The sequence below is a fragment of the Strongylocentrotus purpuratus genome, unplaced genomic scaffold (assembly GCF_000002235.5).
Source record: "Strongylocentrotus purpuratus isolate Spur 01 unplaced genomic scaffold, Spur_5.0 spur5_scaffold_15, whole genome shotgun sequence".
In the NCBI taxonomy this organism is placed as follows: Eukaryota; Metazoa; Echinodermata; class Echinoidea; order Camarodonta; family Strongylocentrotidae; genus Strongylocentrotus; species Strongylocentrotus purpuratus.
Window position 1 is genome coordinate 26139078 of NW_022145600.1, and position 21585 is coordinate 26160662.

At 36.7% G+C, this 21585-nt stretch overlaps 1 protein-coding gene across 3 annotated transcripts; it reads right to left on the bottom strand.

The window, feature by feature from the left end:
* Nucleotides 1-147: 147 nt before the first annotated feature.
* On the bottom strand, nucleotides 148-21036 carry LOC105442317 (TWiK family of potassium channels protein 7). Of its 3 annotated transcripts, none has more exons than XM_030985906.1 (4): nucleotides 20783-21036; nucleotides 11042-11306; nucleotides 5688-5916; nucleotides 148-4437 (listed from the first exon to the last, which is right to left on the bottom strand). In XM_030985906.1, exons 1-4 carry the CDS (start codon nucleotides 20929-20931, stop codon nucleotides 3473-3475), a joined length of 1608 nt encoding a protein of 535 aa, XP_030841766.1. In that variant the 5' UTR covers nucleotides 20932-21036; the 3' UTR covers nucleotides 148-3472. The 3 variants fall into 3 exon arrangements, with proteins under 3 accessions (XP_030841766.1, XP_030841769.1, XP_030841768.1); XM_030985909.1 differs by lacking the exon at nucleotides 20783-21036 and adding an exon at nucleotides 17130-17328; XM_030985908.1 differs by lacking the exon at nucleotides 20783-21036 and adding an exon at nucleotides 11613-11724.
* Nucleotides 21037-21585: the final 549 nt, after the last annotated feature.

A 21585-nucleotide genomic window follows, 5' to 3' on the forward strand; every position in this document is an offset into this window, starting at 1 on the left:
TAAAATATTTTAATTTGTATTGTTAAAATGTTTCAAATAATACCTCCAACTGCTTAATACATCAAACCAAGCATCATCCTTTAACAAATTAAAATGACAATGAAGATGAAACAAGCACCTAAATAACTCATCATGCGGACAAACATATTCATGTTTTTGGCAAAGCTGTTTTATTAAAAAAATGATATGAAAATGAAAAGCAAATAAGTATAGACGATTTTGCATTTATAATTTCTTCATGCACAGAGCCCTTTTTTAAAACCTTGACTAAATACAAAAAACACCATGAATATCCGTGTTTATAATGAAGCTTTTCATGAACAAGCAAGAGCTACAGGCCTATCAACTTTAAAAGTTTGAATACTCGAATGCGTGCCTTTCTCGTTTTATGTACAAAGATAATCTCGAACTTTAAATCGAGAAAGGATGTGATGCTCAAATATAAACTCATTTATAGAGTCACTGATGAATAAATCTCTTTGTATATCATCGAACAAATAAAGTTATCATTAAGAAAACTCACGATCGTAAACGCTTTCGGAAATTCAACCAAATGCATTTGCAATAGCCTTCTTCGTTAACGTTATCCATGATAAAATTACGAGAACTTCAATGACATACTCCATCACTTCTTCAGAAGCCCATATGCAAAATGATAATGGTATTGGAATTGACCTTGAATGGATTTCTCGAAAGTCTTTGCGATCGTGTCGAAATCAAACCGGATTATTACAGTGACAGCCCACCTTCTTCAAAATAATGATGGTGACGGTTTGATATTGACATCCACATTCGGCTCTATAATATTATCCTTTTTAAATTCGTCGGTATACATTGTTTACAATTTTTGTACAGCATAAATCGTGCTTGACTTCTGGATATTAAGTAAAAAATACATGTGGTTAAACTGCACTGACTTTTTTTTCCAAACTTGACTCAAAACAATCGCAAGTATTTTCGGAAAATCAACTAAGGGCGATTTCAAGCCCCTATTTATAACCAATAGAAATAATGCGCGAATAAAATAATACATTTCAATAGGTGACGAACAAAGCTATCAAAATTGCATTACGTTGATTTTTCGAAAGTAGTCGCGATCGTATTACTCAAAGATTAAAGGCACTATGGTAGCTTAAAGTGAAAGAAAAAGAGATGGGAGAGTAGGAAAGAGATAATTGCATAATTACCATCTAGCACATTTTATCTCATTGATTTCAGTAGACATTTCACATAAGACACTTTTTTCACGAAGAAATTACATGATATAAAACTGAATCTTTTTAACTACAAGCCAATAGTTGTAGAATAGTTCAACCATTACCCAACGAGTATTACTGAATATATTTTCGCACTTGAAATTACTAAAGAGTATCTTTGAAGATAAAATTGCACTTAAAATGTCAGCTATTAGTAAGTCTAATAGAAAGTATCATTAATATAATGATTGGTACCATTCCAGAAAGCTATTTTTTTAGATTTATTATATCTGATATGATTGTTCTTGATAAATAAAATAAAAACAAATTCCCATCAAATTATTGTAAATGACTAGAGAGTAGCTATCAAAATATTTCAAAATCAATAGCAATTATTCTATACTATTACAGTTATATTTTTGCTACAACTTCATGGACTATGTTTTGGGGGAGGCATTTCGATCACATCCGCCAGTCAGTAGTACTTTCAGTCATGCCGTGTGTATAACTCAAAATAGGCGGTGTCACACAGAGGCCAAAAATCCGGATTTTAGTTATTCTCTTAATTGCTGTCTGTCATCAATTATCCCACTAAAAATCCTCTAACGAAACAAGAAAATTATCCCTTGAAAGATTTTTCAAGGGATAATACTCAGTTTTTATATAGCGCTTATTTGAATCACTAAGCGCTTCCAAACTTGGAGATTATTACCCCGGCTTTAGCTGTGCTGCCATTGCGGCGCTCTAGCATTTGAAAGAATTAATTCCTGCCAGGTATCCATTTACATCACCTGGGTTGAGTGTGGTAAATGTTGATGGATGGTTCTGGCTATTGCGTCATCTACATGTCATGGAATATTATTAAAACAGAAGTTGTTTAAAACACACGTCATACATGTATATCACACGGCAATGTCGTTACTGCGAAGGCATGAGAGTCGTATAAAAAAATACCCTGATTAAATATTCAACCATATTTTGCCCAGCAAAATCTATACAAAATCATCTATCATATATAAAAATATCTTTTTAAAATAGTCCAACTTTTGGTCAGCAAGACAAATGGTAAAAAAGTAGGTGCATGATTGTGGTGAATGGAATGAGGCACTTTCGTAATTCTTAAATTTGATCACTCTGTTTCAATTACAGGTTGATGATTATCTTAAGATTTATTGCCTATAAACTCTCGATTGATTTAGTTGCCTGTCTCTTATTGAATTCACACATTGAGAATACAGTCATTAATTTAAAAAAATATATATTTAAAAAAGTAAAATACCATACACGCGTTATAGCCCAGCTCGTACTTCTCAGCACTATAGCATGTAAACCCGAGAGGTTTACTCTGTTAATAGAAATGAAAATGAAATAATTTAACGCCCCCCCCCCCCCCCCCCCAATGCTAAAAAGCTCCATTTTGAGTATTTCCAATGAGGTTCATTTTCAAAAAACCTTACTTAGGTTGTTTAATTTGCTTCCTTCCCATATCAAGCACCGCACACTTCTTGCTAATCCGATTTCATCACAAAATTATCCATTTAATACTAGATTTTGCTGTGGTCCTCGAAATAAAGGCGGATGCCCCCCCCCCCTTCCCGCGAGAAAACAAATGTATCGCTCGTCCGTTGATTTCAGAAAAGTGATGTGTTCTCAATTTTATGTAGAGTGAACACACTGGGTATACTCGCGAACTGCTGTTCCTCCATAATCTATAAAAGGCAAGGTTTCTGGCGGGCGATTCTTCTTCCCAAAGTTTCAGCCCTTCTTTACTGTATTATCAAATATTACCCAGGCGGTCACGCGATCCCTCTGTTGCATTTGTTGTGAATGGCGTTCAGATCTCGCGCAACCTCGAATAACCCTTGGTGCACACATGAAGGCAAGAAGGCATGAAGGCATTCTAACAGAGAGGTGAGCAACTGCATTGTTCTGTGTGAATTATTCGCACTTGGACTCTACTGTAGGCATAGATATGTGTGACAAAAGAACGTATTCACCTTCAAAGCAATTGACAGACGATTTTCTTTCTTCGTGTCTTTCACCCACCCACAAGTGCTTCCGTTATACTATAATAATCAACGCATCAAACTGCAGATAAAGAAGGCAAAAGGCATGAAGGCATTCTAACAGAGAGGTGAGCAACGGCTAATAGCCACTTCGGAAGAAAAGGAAAACATTCATGATGTCAGTAACTTCACATTATTGCTAAATTTCAGAACATACTCTTCGATAAACCCTTTTACCCTGTATATTATCCTCAAAGCGAGGAGTCCTATTCAACCCTCTTTACATCGTGCATCTCTGCTTGTGGTGACGGAGTCATTCTGTTCTTCGATGTCTTTGGAACATCTTATGCAGCAGTCGAAATACCCTAACAGTCTCCGCCCTGCTCTACAAGCCCTGTCCTGGATAAGGGCTATGCACATGGATGTCACGGCAAGACCGAATACTGTGAAGAGAAGGCAGAAGAAGAACCGACTGTTTTCATACTGAACCTCAGGAACAATATCACCAAAACCAACTGTCGTAAGCGTGATGAAAGTGAAATAGAAGGCTGTCCCATAGTCCCAATTTTCTACCCAACTGAAAGCCAACGCGCTTATGCAGATATAAGTGGAGAGAGTAAAGAAAACAAGTATTAACGAAACTTCGTCAGCAGGGTAGTCTTCCTCGTCATCGTCATTGGCGAATTTATCGTTTTTACACTCTCTTTCAGGATCTACCGTGGTGTCTTTGGTCTGAAGATGTTCCTTTTTCTCATCAAAGGTAGTAGTGCTGGTGGTGACGTTGCAGTAGGGTGTCTCGTCGCAGATCGCCGGACAGGACTGGTCGAGTGCTGAGTTGTTCGTGTTCGGCGATGGTGCATCCTCATGAGTTGTACCAAGAACGATCATACCGTTGACCCTGTCGTTGATCTCTCTTCGTTCTGAGGCATCCTCATGGTCCGCGCTAACCCGAACGGACTGCAGGTGCTTCATGGTAACAATTGGCATCGCGCCTCGGAATCGCCTTATCGGGAGGTTCTTTGTGGTCTTCCGCCGTTGCGTTTGCGTTGACTTGTTCTTCGATACCCTCTTCGTACTTCGGCAGAGGTTGAACCATCGGATGAGCCTAATGAAACCTAAAGCCAGTAATTGACCGATGTCGGCAAGGAGGAAGAACGAATAGGGGATTCCTATCGCAGAGTAGATGACGCACACTGCTTTGCCTGTTACAGTCTCTGGTACCAGATCACCATATCCTGTCAACGGGAATGAAGAAAAAAAAAGATACTTTTAATAGAAAAGAAGCTCTCTTCCAATAAATAGTTAGTGTACATACGTTACCGGAAATCATAAATAACACTTATTACATGTATTTATCTTGCTGTCCGAAAAAACACGTATTTGAGCACTACGTCTGCTTTGAACTTCTAGGCTCAAAACTGACGTTGTGTAACCCTTACTCTGTTTTAAGTATATGAGTTAACGCATTCTAAAATTTAAATTAAAATTTGAAATTAATATTCATTATATATTCGGAACTTTGGTATGAATTCTACGAATAATTCATTTACAAATAAACATAATCATAAGCGGAAACAACATGGTTTTAAAATTTGCACGGCGATAAAATGATAACTATGAATGGGGTATAAGTAAATAATAATCAATTCTGGGCCCAGACAAACAACAAATTTGAGTATTTATTCCTATTCAGAATGGGAAACCACGATATTAAAACCTGTTGTATTTATGAACCGTTATGAGCTTGATATCGAATCCTTGCAAATGATTGGTACGTCTGTTCCAACAAAAACAAAAAACACATTCGCTAAGATTTTCGAAAGTCAACCTCGTGCGTCAGCTACTGACATAGTGTGCACACATTAATATAACAAATACAAAAAATATTATGCATCAATCCTTATGACCCTTTAAAAACGGACCATTATTAATGATACAAATTGGGAAAACTGATCTGATCGATTCCTTAATTCTCCCAACTATATTATTACAATTTAATTACATTTTAGGTGAATGTAAATCGTCACAAAGCAATAAATTGGCTCTACATACCATTCCAGACATTTAAGAGTTGACAGGTTTTTAATAGCCAGTTTTATGTCATTTTTTCGTTGAAAAACGGTTGGGAAAATTCCAAAATGGTTGGGAGAATTTACTGTTAATCATTGTTCGAGGGTGTTTCACAGTGACGCCTTCAAAGAAAACCATAGATATCTTCGTGGTTTGAGAATTTTGTCACGGTTTTTGCATGTCAGAGGGTTAGTACAGTAGAAGGAATATAATAAGTAACATTTTATACACAAATTAAGTAATTTTTTTCATCAAACTTCAACGATGTTGCCGAGTCACTTTAACCTATCAAAAATGAATCATATTATCATAATCATTTCACAAAAAGAGGTAAGAAAAATTAATTCAAACTAGATAGGCAACAGAGTACTTCCCGGCCCCAAAAAATAAGTTAGCGTGGTCGACGATGACGTACCGATTGTGGTGATGGTGGTCATCGAGAAGAGCATGGCGCTCGGGAACGACCAGTTTCGACCGTCCATCAAGGTCTTCTGTCGCCCTGCCTTCCAGTCGGGATGGTTGACGGTGTCGATGAGGGAATCGAGAAGGGCGGTGATGTTGCCGTCCTCGAGTTTGACGATCCCCATGGAAGCATTGTGATAGGCCTCCAGAATGATCTGCTTCGTACGTAATGCCTCTGCCATCTGCAAAACACAAATTGATAAATCATAATTGTTGACGAATCCAGGATTTTCTGCCGGATTTGGGGGCGTAAATCTTTAAACAACTCTGAAATGTAAAAATACGATGAACGTTTTTTGATAGTTCATTGTACCTCACTGTTAAGAAAGCATGTGTATCATACAAATACAAAAATAAAAAAGCATGTTTATGCTTGTACGTAAGTAAGTAACCAACGGGTCGACAACTTTAATTCTCCTTCGAGAAAGTTGGTATTTATGAGGATGAATGCCTTACCAAAGGGCACTTGCGAATCGTTTTGGTTTCGAACCCAGGTCCTCCCAGTTACGAGACCATCGCTCAACCACTGAGCCATGTCGCCTCCTCACATTTACACTAGAAAGTTTTGTTCAAACCTAAAACAAACTCTTTTACAACCGTCAACAAGCAGAAAATAAAAATCCAAATTTGACTAATATAGGTTTTAAAGGTTCTACATTAGGTGCCTTTGGGGTATAAACAAATGTGGGGGCACTATAAAAGAAAATCTTTCACTTAAAGGTACTATGTCCCATTTGCAGGCCAAAAAAATGAAAAAGTTAAATTCCAACTGCATTTGAAAGATAATACTTATTTAGAACTTCCCTAAAAAAGGTGGGGTTTGAAAATGTCTTCAAGTGGGAAAATAATGACTATTAGTTGTCAAATCGACTTTAGGGCTATAGAGCCCAAAAGTAATAGTTTTGATTTTCAGACAATTGTACCTAATGGTCATACGTTTTATGCTGCGCAAAGATTCAATCAGTTTAATCATGGCCATCACAAGAAGTGGGTTATTGATGTAGACAAATGCTCATGTACCCTTTACAACTCTTTTCATGAATGTTATTACCAAAGAAAAAAAAAGCCAGTCAGTCACTCAATAGTGCCTGACAGTGAAGTCTAGCAAGTAAACGGGTTTCCATGCATAATTTGAATATGAGGACACTGCTAACGTTTAAATTTCACAGACAGGACATACATGACATATTCATAATTCCTGCAAAGTTCTACAGAATTTGAGGTTGGCTGCAAAAGGGACATAGTACCTTTAATGCTTGCTTAAGGTAAGCTAGATTAGTTAGATTTTTCCGGAGGTACATCCCCCCCCCCCCCCTCGATCCACAGGGGACATATCATATATTACAATTGTCCTGTTGAATTACATATTACATATTATATTGTGCATTATATATGAATAATAATTATTAAACAAAACATATGTACTACGTGCTTGTATTCAAGCAACTTGTGGAAACTCATCGAGTCATATCCGGGTGACTAAGTAGGGTTAACAATTACTATAAAACCATATAACAGTAGAGCGACACCGGTTCTCTGAAACCCTTCGCTTGATTGATTGATTGGCTGATACACCGGTTGCTTAATCCATTGATTGATTCACAGACATATCGATTAGTTAATTGGTCGATTGTTTCCACTTATCTGTTTTAATGGGTTCATTCAACCATCCATTTATTCATTCATTCGTCCATTCTTTTAATCGTTCGTCCTATTGACGTATTTCAAATACGTCAGCAATGGCCCTGGTTTCTTTCTCAAAAGAGAAAATATTTGAATGGTATCTAAACCAATACTGCCCTCAAGGCCAGTATTCAGAAAAGTTTTGAAAGGAAAACAGTTATCCTAAATAGTTGCTGTCAACAAAATAGCGATAAACAAGGTATGAGGAAAATCAAGCACCAAAGGAGGAAAACTTAGGAAAAGTTGTTTGTTTCAACAACTATATATTTTATTTCATATAAAAACTTATCGAGACCAAATACCATGGCCTTGTAACACAACGAACAAACAAAACCAATGTCATCATACATCTTATTTCCCATTTAATTATCATTTCACAACTTTATTTATTTTGTTTATTCATTGTGTAGATAATTTACAGTTGTTTGTACAGTCAGAGTAAAGCGATTCAACACTTGCCACTCCATTATTAGTGAACTAATTTAAACCAGATCTGACTCCACCTTTGTGAATAAGCGTTATCAATACTGTTCAGTTCAAAATTTAATTTGGGCAACGGTTTGTATGACGTTCTGGGTTGCCTGGGAAATTATCACACCGTCAACAGTGACGATGAGGGGGTAGTAAACTCCGTGGTAATATAATTTAGAAATTCCTGCTTATTATAGTTACTGGCGTTGATTTGCCAAGGTTTTTGTCGATATCAACATTTCAGACATGACTTTGAAGAAAAAACTGTTTAGATAGGTTCTATAATTATATCTGATATTGGTTCTCAGGAGCACTAATGCCACAACGAGGTGCTATATCAGCGTTTTCAACCCTTTCTTATAATCATTCATCACAGAAAGATTCGTTTTGCATCACTCTGGCACTCTCCAAATGATGAAAAGTGCTGCAAAATACATGAATTTAAACAAAATGCATGAATTCAAACACCTTGATACATGAGTAGAAGAATATATGTGAAGGTATTCAGGGACATCGCTGCCTGAAACCATCCTGTTTTTAGCTAACGAAGCGATCGAGTAAAAAGACACTCTATTATTTGTTTTACATAATATTTCCCGATGAATATAATGCGAGATCTCTAACATTTTGTTTTCACGAAATTGACGTTATTAAACTAAATATATTTCGCCGCACCCCGGTGTGCTTTACACACCGCCTGTCTGTCATAGCCCAATCGTAAATTCGGCTCGAGGCAAAAAGCATGTAAGAAATCATCAATGATCAATGGCTTCTTAAAATATTTAGTTCATTTGCATGATAGTCAACTTGAATAACAATAGCGGCGACATTGATATCAAGGAGGAGAGCAACTACAAACAAAATTAGTCCTTGCCCTTTTTCTCGGAAGAACTAGGGATGCAGAATTCGACTAACATTATTTTTTGAACCGGCTATGGAATTCCGACCTTTTTTAGTTGCGCCTCGTTATATCATGGATTGGTGTTGGTTATCTCTTTTCAAACGGAACTAAACGAGTTTCCTCTTGGTCATGAAAAGGCTTTAAAATCAAAAGAATGCTGGCATGGGAATTACTTAAGAGAACCAAGGATAACCCATCTTTAAGTTATCCCATTCTCTTAAAGGCAACCGCAATAAACAACAAAAATTACGAAAATTACGATCGTGATCAGAAAGACTTACGAAAAATTAACTTGAGTCGATTTCAATAGCCCTGTCTAAAAACCTTTTAAAATGCACGAACATTAAAGTGATGTTTTTCGTAATTCGGACGTGATATTTAAAAATGAGGGCATTGCTTTTTTTTAATTTCTTTTTTTAATGCGAAAACCATCGCGTAAGGCCATCACTTCGAGTTTGTAACGGTATTTGAAGACATTCCTTGGAGTATAAGTCAATATTCTAAAAATCCATTATTATCATATTAGCTAAAAGTGTGTTGTGTATCAAATGATGTATCAAATGTCAACTATGCCGACTCCAGTCTAACTCAAGCTTATGCTTTCTCTGGCTGCAGTCGGGTGTGCAAACCATAAAGCTATGAATTGAGTCACAGACCTGTTGAATGGCCCTGTACAAGTCTTTAGACTTATTGGTCGTCATCACAGGTCATTCAGGTAATTCAGGTAATAGGCCAGTCTCCGGTTATGCAATTCCTGCTTCCTGCGATGTTCGTATTTTCTGTTCATCCAGTCATTCATGTTTGTTTACGTATGTTCATTTTTATATCATCTCATGTGACTTTAAGTATGGTATGAATTGTTGGCTTTTATCCGTAAAAAAATTGTCAAACGTCTTTGCGATCAATTATTCAACTTCATATCCTTAATGTAGAACATTCTCGGGGAATATCTCAAATCAATGCCATGTATGACTGTGAACTTCGCCCATGATTCTTCAAATATTGCTTGCTTGTTTGAATCCCATAAATGCCATGAGAGGTAACCGATCTAAAAACGAACAATATACCCGAGACATTCTTTAAAGGGATCCGGTAACTTTGTCTCAGATTCTGAAACAAAATCCTGGATTTAGCCCATGCTGCAATGATAATTATAAACCTTTAGGTCAGTCAGGAACCCCATGACTTTTACAAGCCGATCGCCTATCTGATTATCAATATATTAATGATTGGAATTACAAATTTGAAAAAAAAAACGTTTGCCAAACGGTTTTCATTAAAATGTAGTCTATTGGGGAAAACGAATATGATAAAAACCGGTCACTCAAAGATTTTTTTTAAGGCACTTCTTGATTAAATTAAAGCGCGATTTTTTTTTAGGGCTTCAATATTACACCATATCACAGACACTGGTAACACGTAGGGTCGTGCATCTCATATTTAACGTTGTTAAACGATGCCTTTAACAATGTTCAAACGCTCACTCGGAAACATCGTCAAACCATTCAATGATGGCAATCTAATCTAACTATTGCCATTGTTTTAAGTTGTGTGCAGAATTTCCGAGTACCGGAACATTGCCAAACCATCACCGTAACTATTGGCATATAAATAGTACAATCATTCCCATCAAAGTGAATACATTCTTATACCTCCATTATGACATGCTGAAATGTACTCTTGACATGATAGCAAAATGAAGAAGACTATCGTCTATCAATTATTGTCAATCAATCTACGTTAGAATGTAAAGAATAACATCCTAGACAGTTTCTCGAAAAAAATAAACGTTCGGTTATTGAAGTATATTAGGAATGATTACTGGTTTCCTAACAAAAATACTACTCGGTCTGAGAATACCTCCATATATCACCATAAATATTGCAAAGATTTTCCATTCAATAATTGTCACCACACATGATAATCTTTCTTAAAGTGTTTTACCCCAATCTGCAATTATCATCAAATGAAAAGATGGTCGATATGATTGAAAACAAGTTCGGAAAAAATCAACTGAAAGTAATTTGATAACATTGGGCCTAATTATTTTCTTTTTTTAATTAACAAACATTACAATGTCGTATTAAATTACCTGACTATGATTTATAAAAGCAATACGTTGGCATTTCAAATTACTCATAATTAACTCTTGCTACCAATTGTACATCCAACATGGCATGTATAGACAGGTGGCCTTTATATAAAGGTGGCCGCTAAGACAGGTTCAACTGTATTTGCAAAAATCGTCTCACCTTTGCGTTTTCTTCGGCTGAGAGCTGATTATACATCGGCGACTCCAAGACCGAGAACACGACACCGCCGATGGCGAGATAGAGCAGGTAAACGCTGATCAGAATGATGTGCGGAATCACGTAGCGAAAAGACCGCACCAGCCCTGGCCGTCTCCCGGATGAACCCTTCGACGATGACGACGACGACGACGACGATGCCGAGGCCATGGTTGGGCTGCGATACAGCCCTGCCTGCTGGCTAACCAGGTTGATTTCGGAAGAAAATCTGTCCATGAAAACAGGGGATAAACAATCAGTTTAGTTGCTACTGAAACATCAACGTTACAATTTGAGGTCTTAATCGTGAGTTTGTACGCGCCCTTAATTAGACGAATTACGCACTCGCTTGTTTGCGGATGTGCCAAAAATTTACTTTGAAAGCAGCACAGCCGGCATATTTAAGAAACTTATGAACTCTTTGCTCAAAGCCGGATGAGGTAATTTTTACTATGCTTGAGTCTGGTTGTCTTAAAATTGAGAGATCCGCTTCTGAGTAAACTGTTTCTGAAAGAAAGAAGGAATCAATTCTTACTCTCTGAGAAGAATGTGTAGCACTCGGCCAACGTTAACAGAATGAGCGTGCATAAGGAGTGGCGTGAAGCCATATCTAGTATTTATACCAAACAGGTATTATCTGGAAAGTTCTTATGTCATAGTGTTCTGTTATGGTACATTTTTTCTCTACGTGTCTTGGCGGAAAATCAAGATGATAGCGTGTGAGTTTACAATAGATGCTAATCCCAATCGCTCTAGATCTCTATTTCTTAAGGCTATACTTTAGGGGAAATAGTTCTTACATTTTTCCGAGGCAAAAACAATATTTCAACTGGTGAAAATCGGGCAGAAAAGGGACCGTAAGTTTTCTTATTGTCCAGGGGGGGGGGGGAGGGGCTAACGAGTATCGGTTGGTCGACATGTTTTACTTAGTCGTGTACTGTCATATTTGTTAGGTGGGGGCACTGTGCATCCCCTAACCCCCTGGATCCGCTATATATTTGAGAAGTGTTTACTTGAATCATGTCATCATAATTCGAATTTTATGTAATTCATGTTCGAGTACATATCTTCAGATATTTATCACACCCCAACACGTGCTCCTTTTATCGAAACAACAAAGCGAGACAATGAAAGGATTATATATTCGGCAGAGAGGTATTTTATATCAACATGTTTTCTTTTCGGAAATATAATGATTTATCATCAGGTTATCTCCGGTCTTGGTTTTGCACTGATTCCGAATTTTATGTAATTCACGTTCGAGTACATATTTTCAGATATTTATCCCATCACAACACGTGCACCTTTTATCTAAACGACGAAGCAAGACAATGAAGGGATTATAATTTTCGGCGGAGAAGTATTTTTTAACAACATCCTTTCTTTTCGAAACATTTTCTGTGACATAAGCAATTTTTCATGTTATTTGTAAGAATAAAGAATTTGTGACATAATGTTTTAAAAATCATAATTCTCTTCGATCAAAAGAGTAACCTATCAAAGAAAGTAGTAATCCTTACATCAATAGCACATCATTAGATACGGATCTATAGCTTCCATATTCCTTTGATAAATATCATGCCCTTGAAATAGCTGATGAGTTCAGTTGACAACATTATACTTGAAAAGGAGAACAACATAGAACGACTAGCATATATATTTCCTCCGTTTGACCATTTCAAAGTCAATTTTGTTTACAATATTAAAAAATACCTTTAATTCTTTCGATTACGAATGTTTTTTGTCGTAAATAACACACGAATAGTATTACATCGATAAACCAGGAATAAAAAGAAACCAGGTTTGGAAAGAAACATACAAATAGTGGAAGATTCAAGAGAAGGACAGAGGGTAATGACTATTTTGGAGGGTACTTGCTCTTCTTCTTGTTATTAATGTCGCTTCTGTTGTTATTCATGCTGACTATCATTTTCACAACACGTTCTGGGTTCATGCACGAAGTAGTCACGTGCGATCACACAACTATTCTAATGATGCGTAGACACCATTGTGTTTTCTTATAATAATCAGAAGCGCTGAATCATATTACCTCAGCCAATTACTTTGATGGGAAGGGGGAGGGGAGGGGAGGGGAGGGGAGGGGAGGGGAGGGGAGATTCACGAGTCCAAACCTTGCAATCACTGATAAAGACAATTGGATACATACCCCCCCCCCCCCCTCGTCGTAACAAAAGGCTGGCTACGCAATGGATGCGGATTTCTAGATGAAATCTGGCATGTCCAGGTACAGATTATCAGATATCTATCCCACCCCCTCGTGTGCATCTTTTATCAAAACGACAAGACGAGACAATAAAAGGGATATGTATTCGGCAGACATTCGTTTTTACTAACATACTTTTTTGTTGAAGAAATGAGGATTTATCATCAGATCATCTCCGGTGTTTATTTGCATTACTTTTGCATTCTACCATAACAGCTAGTTTTCTTTGACACCGATTATGAAACCGCAATATCGCCACAAATTTACTGCAACATAAGCAGTTATTCATGATACTGGTGAGAATAAGGTATTTTTGACATTTTATTTCCAACAACAACAAAAAAATCATAATTCTCGTCAATCACTCCAGTAACCTATTGAAGAAAATATGACAAGTAAAACCCCTTTCAAGCATCAACAATAGCATACCATGGACATGGATATATGGCTTTTATATTTTTTGATAAATATTATGCCTTTGACGTAGCTGATGAGTGCAGTTGACAACATTATACTTCAAAATGAAAGCAGCATAGAACGACAAACATAAATATTTCATTTAGTCTGACCTTTTCAAAATGAATTTTTGTTACCAATATTCAAAAGAATCATTTTAAAGGTAAAGACCAGTTATGGTCATGCGATTGCATTGTGAAAGAAATGTTGTGGAATCGATCAGAAAAGGTTGATCATCTAGCATCTAGCATCTGCAAGGTTCTGGAATCATCAAAATGATAAGAAATTTGGCCCATTCTTCGTAAAGTTACAAGCACTATACACAGAAAGATGTATATGGGACTAACCTATATCTCTCACAGACCATGAGAGAAACAAATTTATAAAATATATAAATAAATAGGCGGTTTCGCAGCAAATTTTTTATCATCATGTATTAGTCAAAACATATTCTTTCACATGATTGGTAATGAGAGCTTCCATTTCATTTTTTTAAATTGGGGTGTTTCCAATACTGGTCTTTACCTTTAACTTGTGTTGTTTCTATGCACACGCATGATCCATTCATGCGAAATTCAGGAAATGAAAACATACTATGACAATTATCCTGTAGGAAAAGGAATCTCACGAAAGTTTGTTTATCAATTTCTACTGCTTTTGTAATCATATAAATGAAATCGAAACCAAGATTAAAAGGAAACTGAAGGTAATTAGATCGCGTCCCCATGACCAAATTAATTTTGAACTGCTTTTTATTTTACTAAAATCGAAATTAAAATCGAAGTATACGAAACTTGATGTACACTATTCATCAGCAAGCCCTTTCCTCCGCCGTAAATCAGCATAAAGAAGACTATCCGGTAGCGTATTGGTGCAGGCTGACGACTCTCGTATGAGAGTTCACATCGGTGCGATCCTTGCTAGGTTCTTATTATCGTTTGACAAGGTGTTTTACCCAATAAGTCCATTTTTATTTCTAACGTCCACCAATATATGGCAACTTTGTCTTTCTATTTTTTAAACAGAGTTTGGTATGTCTTTAAGTGATTTATTTGTACAGTTATGCAAATAAAACTACTTACGAAGGAAAATCTTTATCATGTTAATGCCTTGAAAAAAAGATCTTTTACCCCTTTTCCTTCTCTCCTTTCTTGTACGACGTTCAATTATCTGTGATAAAAAAATACCAGATACAACTTTGAACGAATTTATCAATGCTATAAATGTTACTGATCTCTAAACTACTCGATCTTATTTCCCTGTCGTGACTACTTTCATTTTACGTATACCTTGGTGATAGTTGAGGGGCGTATCTGGACCCTTGGTTGTAAAGGGGGGGTTGACGCTCTTGTTTTAATTGCTGATCCATTGTTGACTCTGTAATCATTCTTTGTATTGATCTCTCATTGCATCATGTATACTCTGTTTTTCTTTCCATTTTTTTTGTAAGAATTTATTTATATCATCTTTATTTCTGTTGGAGTGGGTGAGTTGCCACTTCTTTCGATCGTATTACGTAACACATGTCTAGAGCCAGATCAATAAACCAGGAATTAAAAAAAAGGAACCAGATTTAGCAAGATTATACAAACATCGGAAGATTTAAAGGTACTATGTCCCATTTGCAGCAAACATCAAATTCTGTAGAACTTTGCAGGAATTATGAATATTTCATGTATGTTCTATCTGTGAAATTTAAACGTTATCAGTGTCCTAGTATTCAAATCATGCAAGGAAATCCGTTTACTTTCTAGACTTCACAGCCAGGCACTATTGAGTGACTGACTGACTTCTTTTCTTTTTTTGATAATAACATACATAAAATGAGCTGTAGTTGCTTTCTTGCTTTTTTGTAGTTGCTTTCCTTCTTTTCATTGATGTCAATGCTGCTGTTAATTGGTGTTGACTATCATCTTTAAAACACGTTCTGGATTCATTCACGAGGTAATCTCGTGTGCGATTACATGACTATTCTAATTATGAGTATACATTTTGTATGTTTTCTTTTAGAAATAATCTGAAGCACTGAATCATACTATACCTCAGTCAATAATAAGGTGGATAGGAGGGGATGTGGATTCGACTGATGACCAGAACTTTCCATATTTTATGCTAAATTCTAAGAAGTGAGAATCATTCTTCTTCTTGTTCTTCTTCTTCTTATTCTTATTCTTCGACTTTTCCTCTTCTTTTTCTTTCCTTTTTTTTCGTTTACAAATAAGCTCAAATTCAATGTTTCTGGAAAACAAATATATGCAGTGTTTCATGTTTTTGGCAAATTGCAAAATCATTGACAATCTATCTTCTTCTTCTTCTTCTTCTTCTTTTTCTTTAGCTGTTTGGCTGTTTTTTAATTGGGCCGTGCATATACAATAAAAATACAGAGTAATCATAAGAACAAAACCATATATCATAGAAAGAATAACGAAATAGTAGAAATACTGAATTTACTTTAAAATAATACTGCAATCGTACGATCATTTCCATATTAATAATAAGCAAAACTGTTCGTGTTGGGATTGTATGAGGGCTCTGAGAAGGTCTTATTAAAGACTTTTAGATTTGCACGACGAGAACGTGGACTGCTAGGTGTGGCATCATTTCAAGGCAATGTGACGTGATTTTAAGGCACTGACAGTGCCCGGCAGTGCCTTAAACGGTCCACGTTCTCGTCGTGCAAATCTAAAAGTCCCTATTGACATTCAAACTGCAACAAATCCAACTGCATTTAAAAAAAGTACAAGTGACCTTTTGAAAAAAACATGCATGTACGAAGTGTAAATAGACCATGTTGCAGGCCTTAATATATCTGTGCTTCGATGGAGAAAAAAAAAGAAGGAAATAGTTCAAAACCAGCCAATATCGTGTTTTACTCTCGATGCCACAATTCCCGGATTTTAAATGTGCTTTCTGCTACAACGACGTACTCGAAATCCAAAAGATGCATTATTTCGCATCTCCTCTCAATTCTTTCATTCATTACATCGAGATTGCAAAACCTGGGGTATTTTTTCTCTTTTCCTTTTTCTACCTCATTAACCAATTAAATCTCGACACCCATTTCTTCTCCATCGTTATGTTTTATTTGCCCACAATAAACACAATTTATTTGGGGGTGGCTTGTGAGAAGAAATATAGACTGCTATAGATGCACCAGATAATATGCCAATTTCACTACTTACATGTAGAGTACCACAATGATGGTGTAAGTTTTGAAATTCGGGTGAAATTTACGAATATTTGAAAGGTGAGTTCAGAACTACGTCATGATCTCGAAATGTGCGGGATGACTTACCCACTAAAAGGAGACGATATACTGATATGATTTAATACAATAAGATTTAAAAAATTGAAATGGAAAAAATGACTTACATTACCACGAACATGAACAATTTTTGAAAGCCGAGTCCACTGATATTTTTTTCCAGGCCTTTCTCTCGACGCACACCAATTCAAGCTCTATATACACATATAACCGCGGGGATTTATGATATGTTTTCGAAAAAGTCGTGAAAGAAAATCTCAGTGTAGACAAAGAGTCTGCCTTTCCCTTTGTGTCCTATTCGCGTTCTTGTATGAACTTCTACTTACATGCATATATATATATTTATGCATGTTATTTGTTTTAAAAACAAACATGTTTCAGGATAATTACGTACGTAGCGCACTCGACACCCGACAGGGGACGGTGACTATTATTAATTCAAGTTTCGCTATCTATACCTTCACCTCATATTTCATAACATTTCTTAAGCAGGATGTTGTGGCTAAAAAAAGAAAGAAAAAAAAGGAAATTCATTAAAGAGTGGGAAGATTCAGACGGCGAGAGGCGGAAACAAGTATCTGTTTTTATCTAGATAGCGTGCCGTGCACTGATTGGTGTTGTTTGCCCCCCCCCCCCACCCCACCCCTCCTCCTCTGAACTACAAGCGGAGCAAGGATACCGCTAAGGGGAAGGGACCCTTAAAAATATAAGTTTTACTTTCATAATAATTATGTAGAAATAGTAGACGTACTTATCCAGACAATATTAAGTGTTGAGGAGTATCGATTTTTGTGAAGAGTTCTTGATGATCTCGGACATGGACATTCATTCATACTGATAAAATTAGTTCTTAATATTAGCCCTCTTGAACATAAGTGAAGAGCGTATACAAGTATATTATTGTTGTCACATGTTACACTTATATAAGACGAGACTTCTTAATATTAGCCCTCTTGAACATATAAGTGAAGAACGTATGAAGTATATAATTATTGTCACACGTTACACTTCTATAAGACGGGTTATTCGAGTAAATATAGCCTATCCGTACGAGTGCTCATTAAAGTGATTAGCATGCAAACAATAAGCTCAGGTTATGCTTTAAAAGTGTGTATTTCCTTCAGCAATTTATTTCCTTAAACAGGAAATCACCTTTAAACGTCGGGAGAAATCCAGATATAAGTAGATTCCTGCTGTTGTGCAGCTGCATACAACTCATATTTTGTTATTCAAACATCTAAATATGTTTCCTAGATTTTGAAATATTTTTGAAAATAATTTTCTCAGACCTGCTAGGCCCAACCCTAAAAAAAAGCTCCAGATCTCATTCATCTTGTAACATTATATGTCAATCATTAGTGAACTAACAAGAGACGGTGGTATGTAACTTCCCCTCAGCTCAGCACATGCTCACAGAAGAATTGCAATCATACAATACCTCCACATTACCTTTCTTTTCCTAGTGATGCTACATCACGTCTGACATAGCATCTCCTATGTTGGCATTGTATGGTCTATTGTAAACATGTGGTCAGCTCTGGTGAAGCTACATACACTATGAATATGACGGACAAAGAAAGCGGACAAAATATACAGTTCCTCATTCTATCCTCAACAATTGCTGTGGTAGACAAAGGAACATCCCTTCACTGCTATTATGTAAAAATGTGTAGAACAGGTGTCACATGCATATTCACCTGTTCTACACATTTTTACGTAATAGCAGTGAATGGATGTTCCTTTATCTATCACAGCAATTGTTGATGGTAGAATGAGGAACTGTATATTTTGTCCGCTTTCTTTGTCCGTCATGTTCATAGTGATACCACTGTATCGTGTAAGCTCACACGAGAAATTATTTTAAAATCTATAAAATATATTCAGATGTTTGATTGACAAAATATGAGTTGTATGCAGCCCTGCATATCAACAGGAATCAATTTATATGTAGATATCCCCCGACCTTTAAGTGTATTCCTTCTTAATACCGACAATAACAATTTTTAAAAGTTTGAAATATTTGTTTAAACTTTTTTAAATATCATACGGGCATTATCATGTCCAAACTGTACGTGCGCATAAACCAAGTGTACAGAGTATAACAGCCATTCAATAATCATAATACTAGTGACTTTTAAACACTTAAAGCCCACAAGACCGCCACAACAATGAAATACATGAGGAGAGTCAGAGAGCTAGCAAACTACAAAGGCACACGAGACCTAAAGTACACGAGACCTATAGCCTACGAGACCGACAACCAATGAGACCAACAAAATAAATAAAATCTTAAGGAAATATTGAAGCTACGCTGTAGTTTGTTCCACAGGTCCACGAGACTCACAGACCATAGGTCCTAAATCTCACAAGACCTACATTAGGGACTTTTAGATTTGTACAACGACAACGTGGATTGCTACGATCGACGTCCTTTTAATGCACTGCCTTGAATGGACGTCACACGTATCAGTCCACGCAAATCTAAACGTCCCTAGTAGTAAAGCCCACGAGACCACCACAATATAAGGAGAAACAGAGAGCTAGCAAACTATGCGGATCCACGAGACTTATATTAATGAGACCAATAAAACAAAGAAGTGCATTTTTGTTTAAAGGGATCCGATAACTTTGTCTTAGAACCTTTAAAAATAATCCTTGATTTAGCTCATGCTGCAATGATAATTATAAACCTTTATGTCAGTGAGGAACTCCATAACTTTTACAAGCCGATCGCTTGTCTGATTATCAAGATATTAATGATTGGAATTACAAATTTTGAAAACCGTTCGCCGAACGGTTTTCATAACACTACAGTCTATTGGGGAAATGAGTATGGTAAAACCGGTCACTCAATTTTTTTTATTTTTTGAGGCATTTCTTGATCATTTTGAAGCGCGAACTTTTTAGGGCTTCAATATTACACCATCTCACAGACATTGGTAACATGTAGGACCGTGTATCTTAGATTTAACAATGTTAAACGATCCCTTTAATACATTTTATTTGGTTTGTAAGTCTAGTGGGTTGTAGCCCTATCTTTCATACAATGTATTTGTGTGTATCTGTGTTTTATAGCGAAATGATCACATTAGCAGAACTAAAGTCGATCATATGACATGGACATTTGTAATTTCTATAGTGTCATCAACGTTGTTAATGGCTATAAGGAAGTAAATTGTTTTCTCTGGCTCATCTTTGTTGGTTTAGACAGGTTTGATGAATTAGACCGTCTTCCTTGTGATTTTATTCATAGTCTGAGGTTACTCAATAAATCATTAACATATTTTCGTGTTTTTTATGTAATACATGTATTCTTGTATGTCCGGGCTTCGATAAGATGATTGTATACTGCACGATGTGACTGTCACGTGGTGCTTTAAAACACCGCTAATCGCTGACGCAAACCTACGTCAGCATATTAGGGACTTTTAGATTCGCACGAAGACAATAGGTCTATGCTACGATCGACGTCCTTATAAAGCACTGCCTTGAATGGAAGTACCACGTATCAGTTCACGCAAATCTAAAAGTCCCTAATTACGCCTCGTGTGCAACGGACACAAAGAAAGGAGTCACGTGATGCAACATTCGCCGGTAAGCTATTGTAGAGAGAGTATACAGGTTTACTCTCTAAACCGGAGGCCAAATTATCCCGTTATAAAAACAACAGCAATAACAACAAAATGACGAAATCCGCCCTGCGTTTGAAATCGCATTTTACAAAATATCAATATTGATTTGATAATTATGATATACTCACAACACTGGAAAATCCTCACATCCCACTAACAGGGTTGAAAACAAGATATGAACGTCTCTTTTGGCTTGAACGGTAGGCATGATCACATAATATCGTCCTGATGATCTCGATCTAATTTCAGTTGACCATAAATCACTATAAACAAACATGCGACCAACCCACCCAAACGGCCGAGTCAGTATGTGAGATTTCTGGGAAAGTAGTTGTGGGATAGCCCTGATAAAGCGGGAAGCAGAAAATGTTTCAGTTCGGGTGGCAGACACGTTTGTTGTGTAAAATTTTCCGCGAGTATTCATTGCGGAAATTGTGGAAACGTCGTTTCCGACACAGTACACGCCTAAAGGATGGTCTGGAAAAATACCAAACTTCCATTCAACAATTCTCACATAGTTCATGGAAGGTACACGGAGAGACAACATTAGGTCAGATAACAAACTTTTTCAGTACTCGTGGAGGAAGGGAACATGAGAGATCACCGCGAGATAACAAAAATGGAGAGAGAGAAAGACACACACAGAGAGAGAGAGAAATAGAGAGAGAGAGGGGGGAGGGGGAGGCGGGGGATGAGTGAGAAAGGTTTATCACGAGAAAAAGAGAGGGAGGGGAACAAAAAATGCAGATTATTATCAAGACCCTTATTGCCTTGGCTTCAATAAGCAGACACGTCCTATCTGTGAAATTTAAACGTTAGCAGTGTCCTAATATTCAAATTATGCAAGGAAACCCGTTTACTTGCTAGACTTCACTGTCAGACACTATTGAGTGACTGACTGGCTTTTTTTTTTTACATTTTTTGGTAATAA

Bases quoted from the DNA above. Each gene is read 5' to 3' on its own strand.
- LOC105442317 (XM_030985906.1), bottom strand. From the start codon at position 20,931: ATGTTTGTTTATAGTGATTTATGGTCAACTGAAATTAGATCGAGATCA. The intron at 5,917-11,041 runs GTGAGACGATTT...TGTGTTTTGCAG, and splicing joins CAGCCGAAGAAAACGCAAAG to ATGGCAGAGGCATTACGTAC. The intron at 4,438-5,687 runs GTACGTCATCGT...TCCCGTTGACAG, and splicing joins GACCACCATCACCACAATCG to GATATGGTGATCTGGTACCA.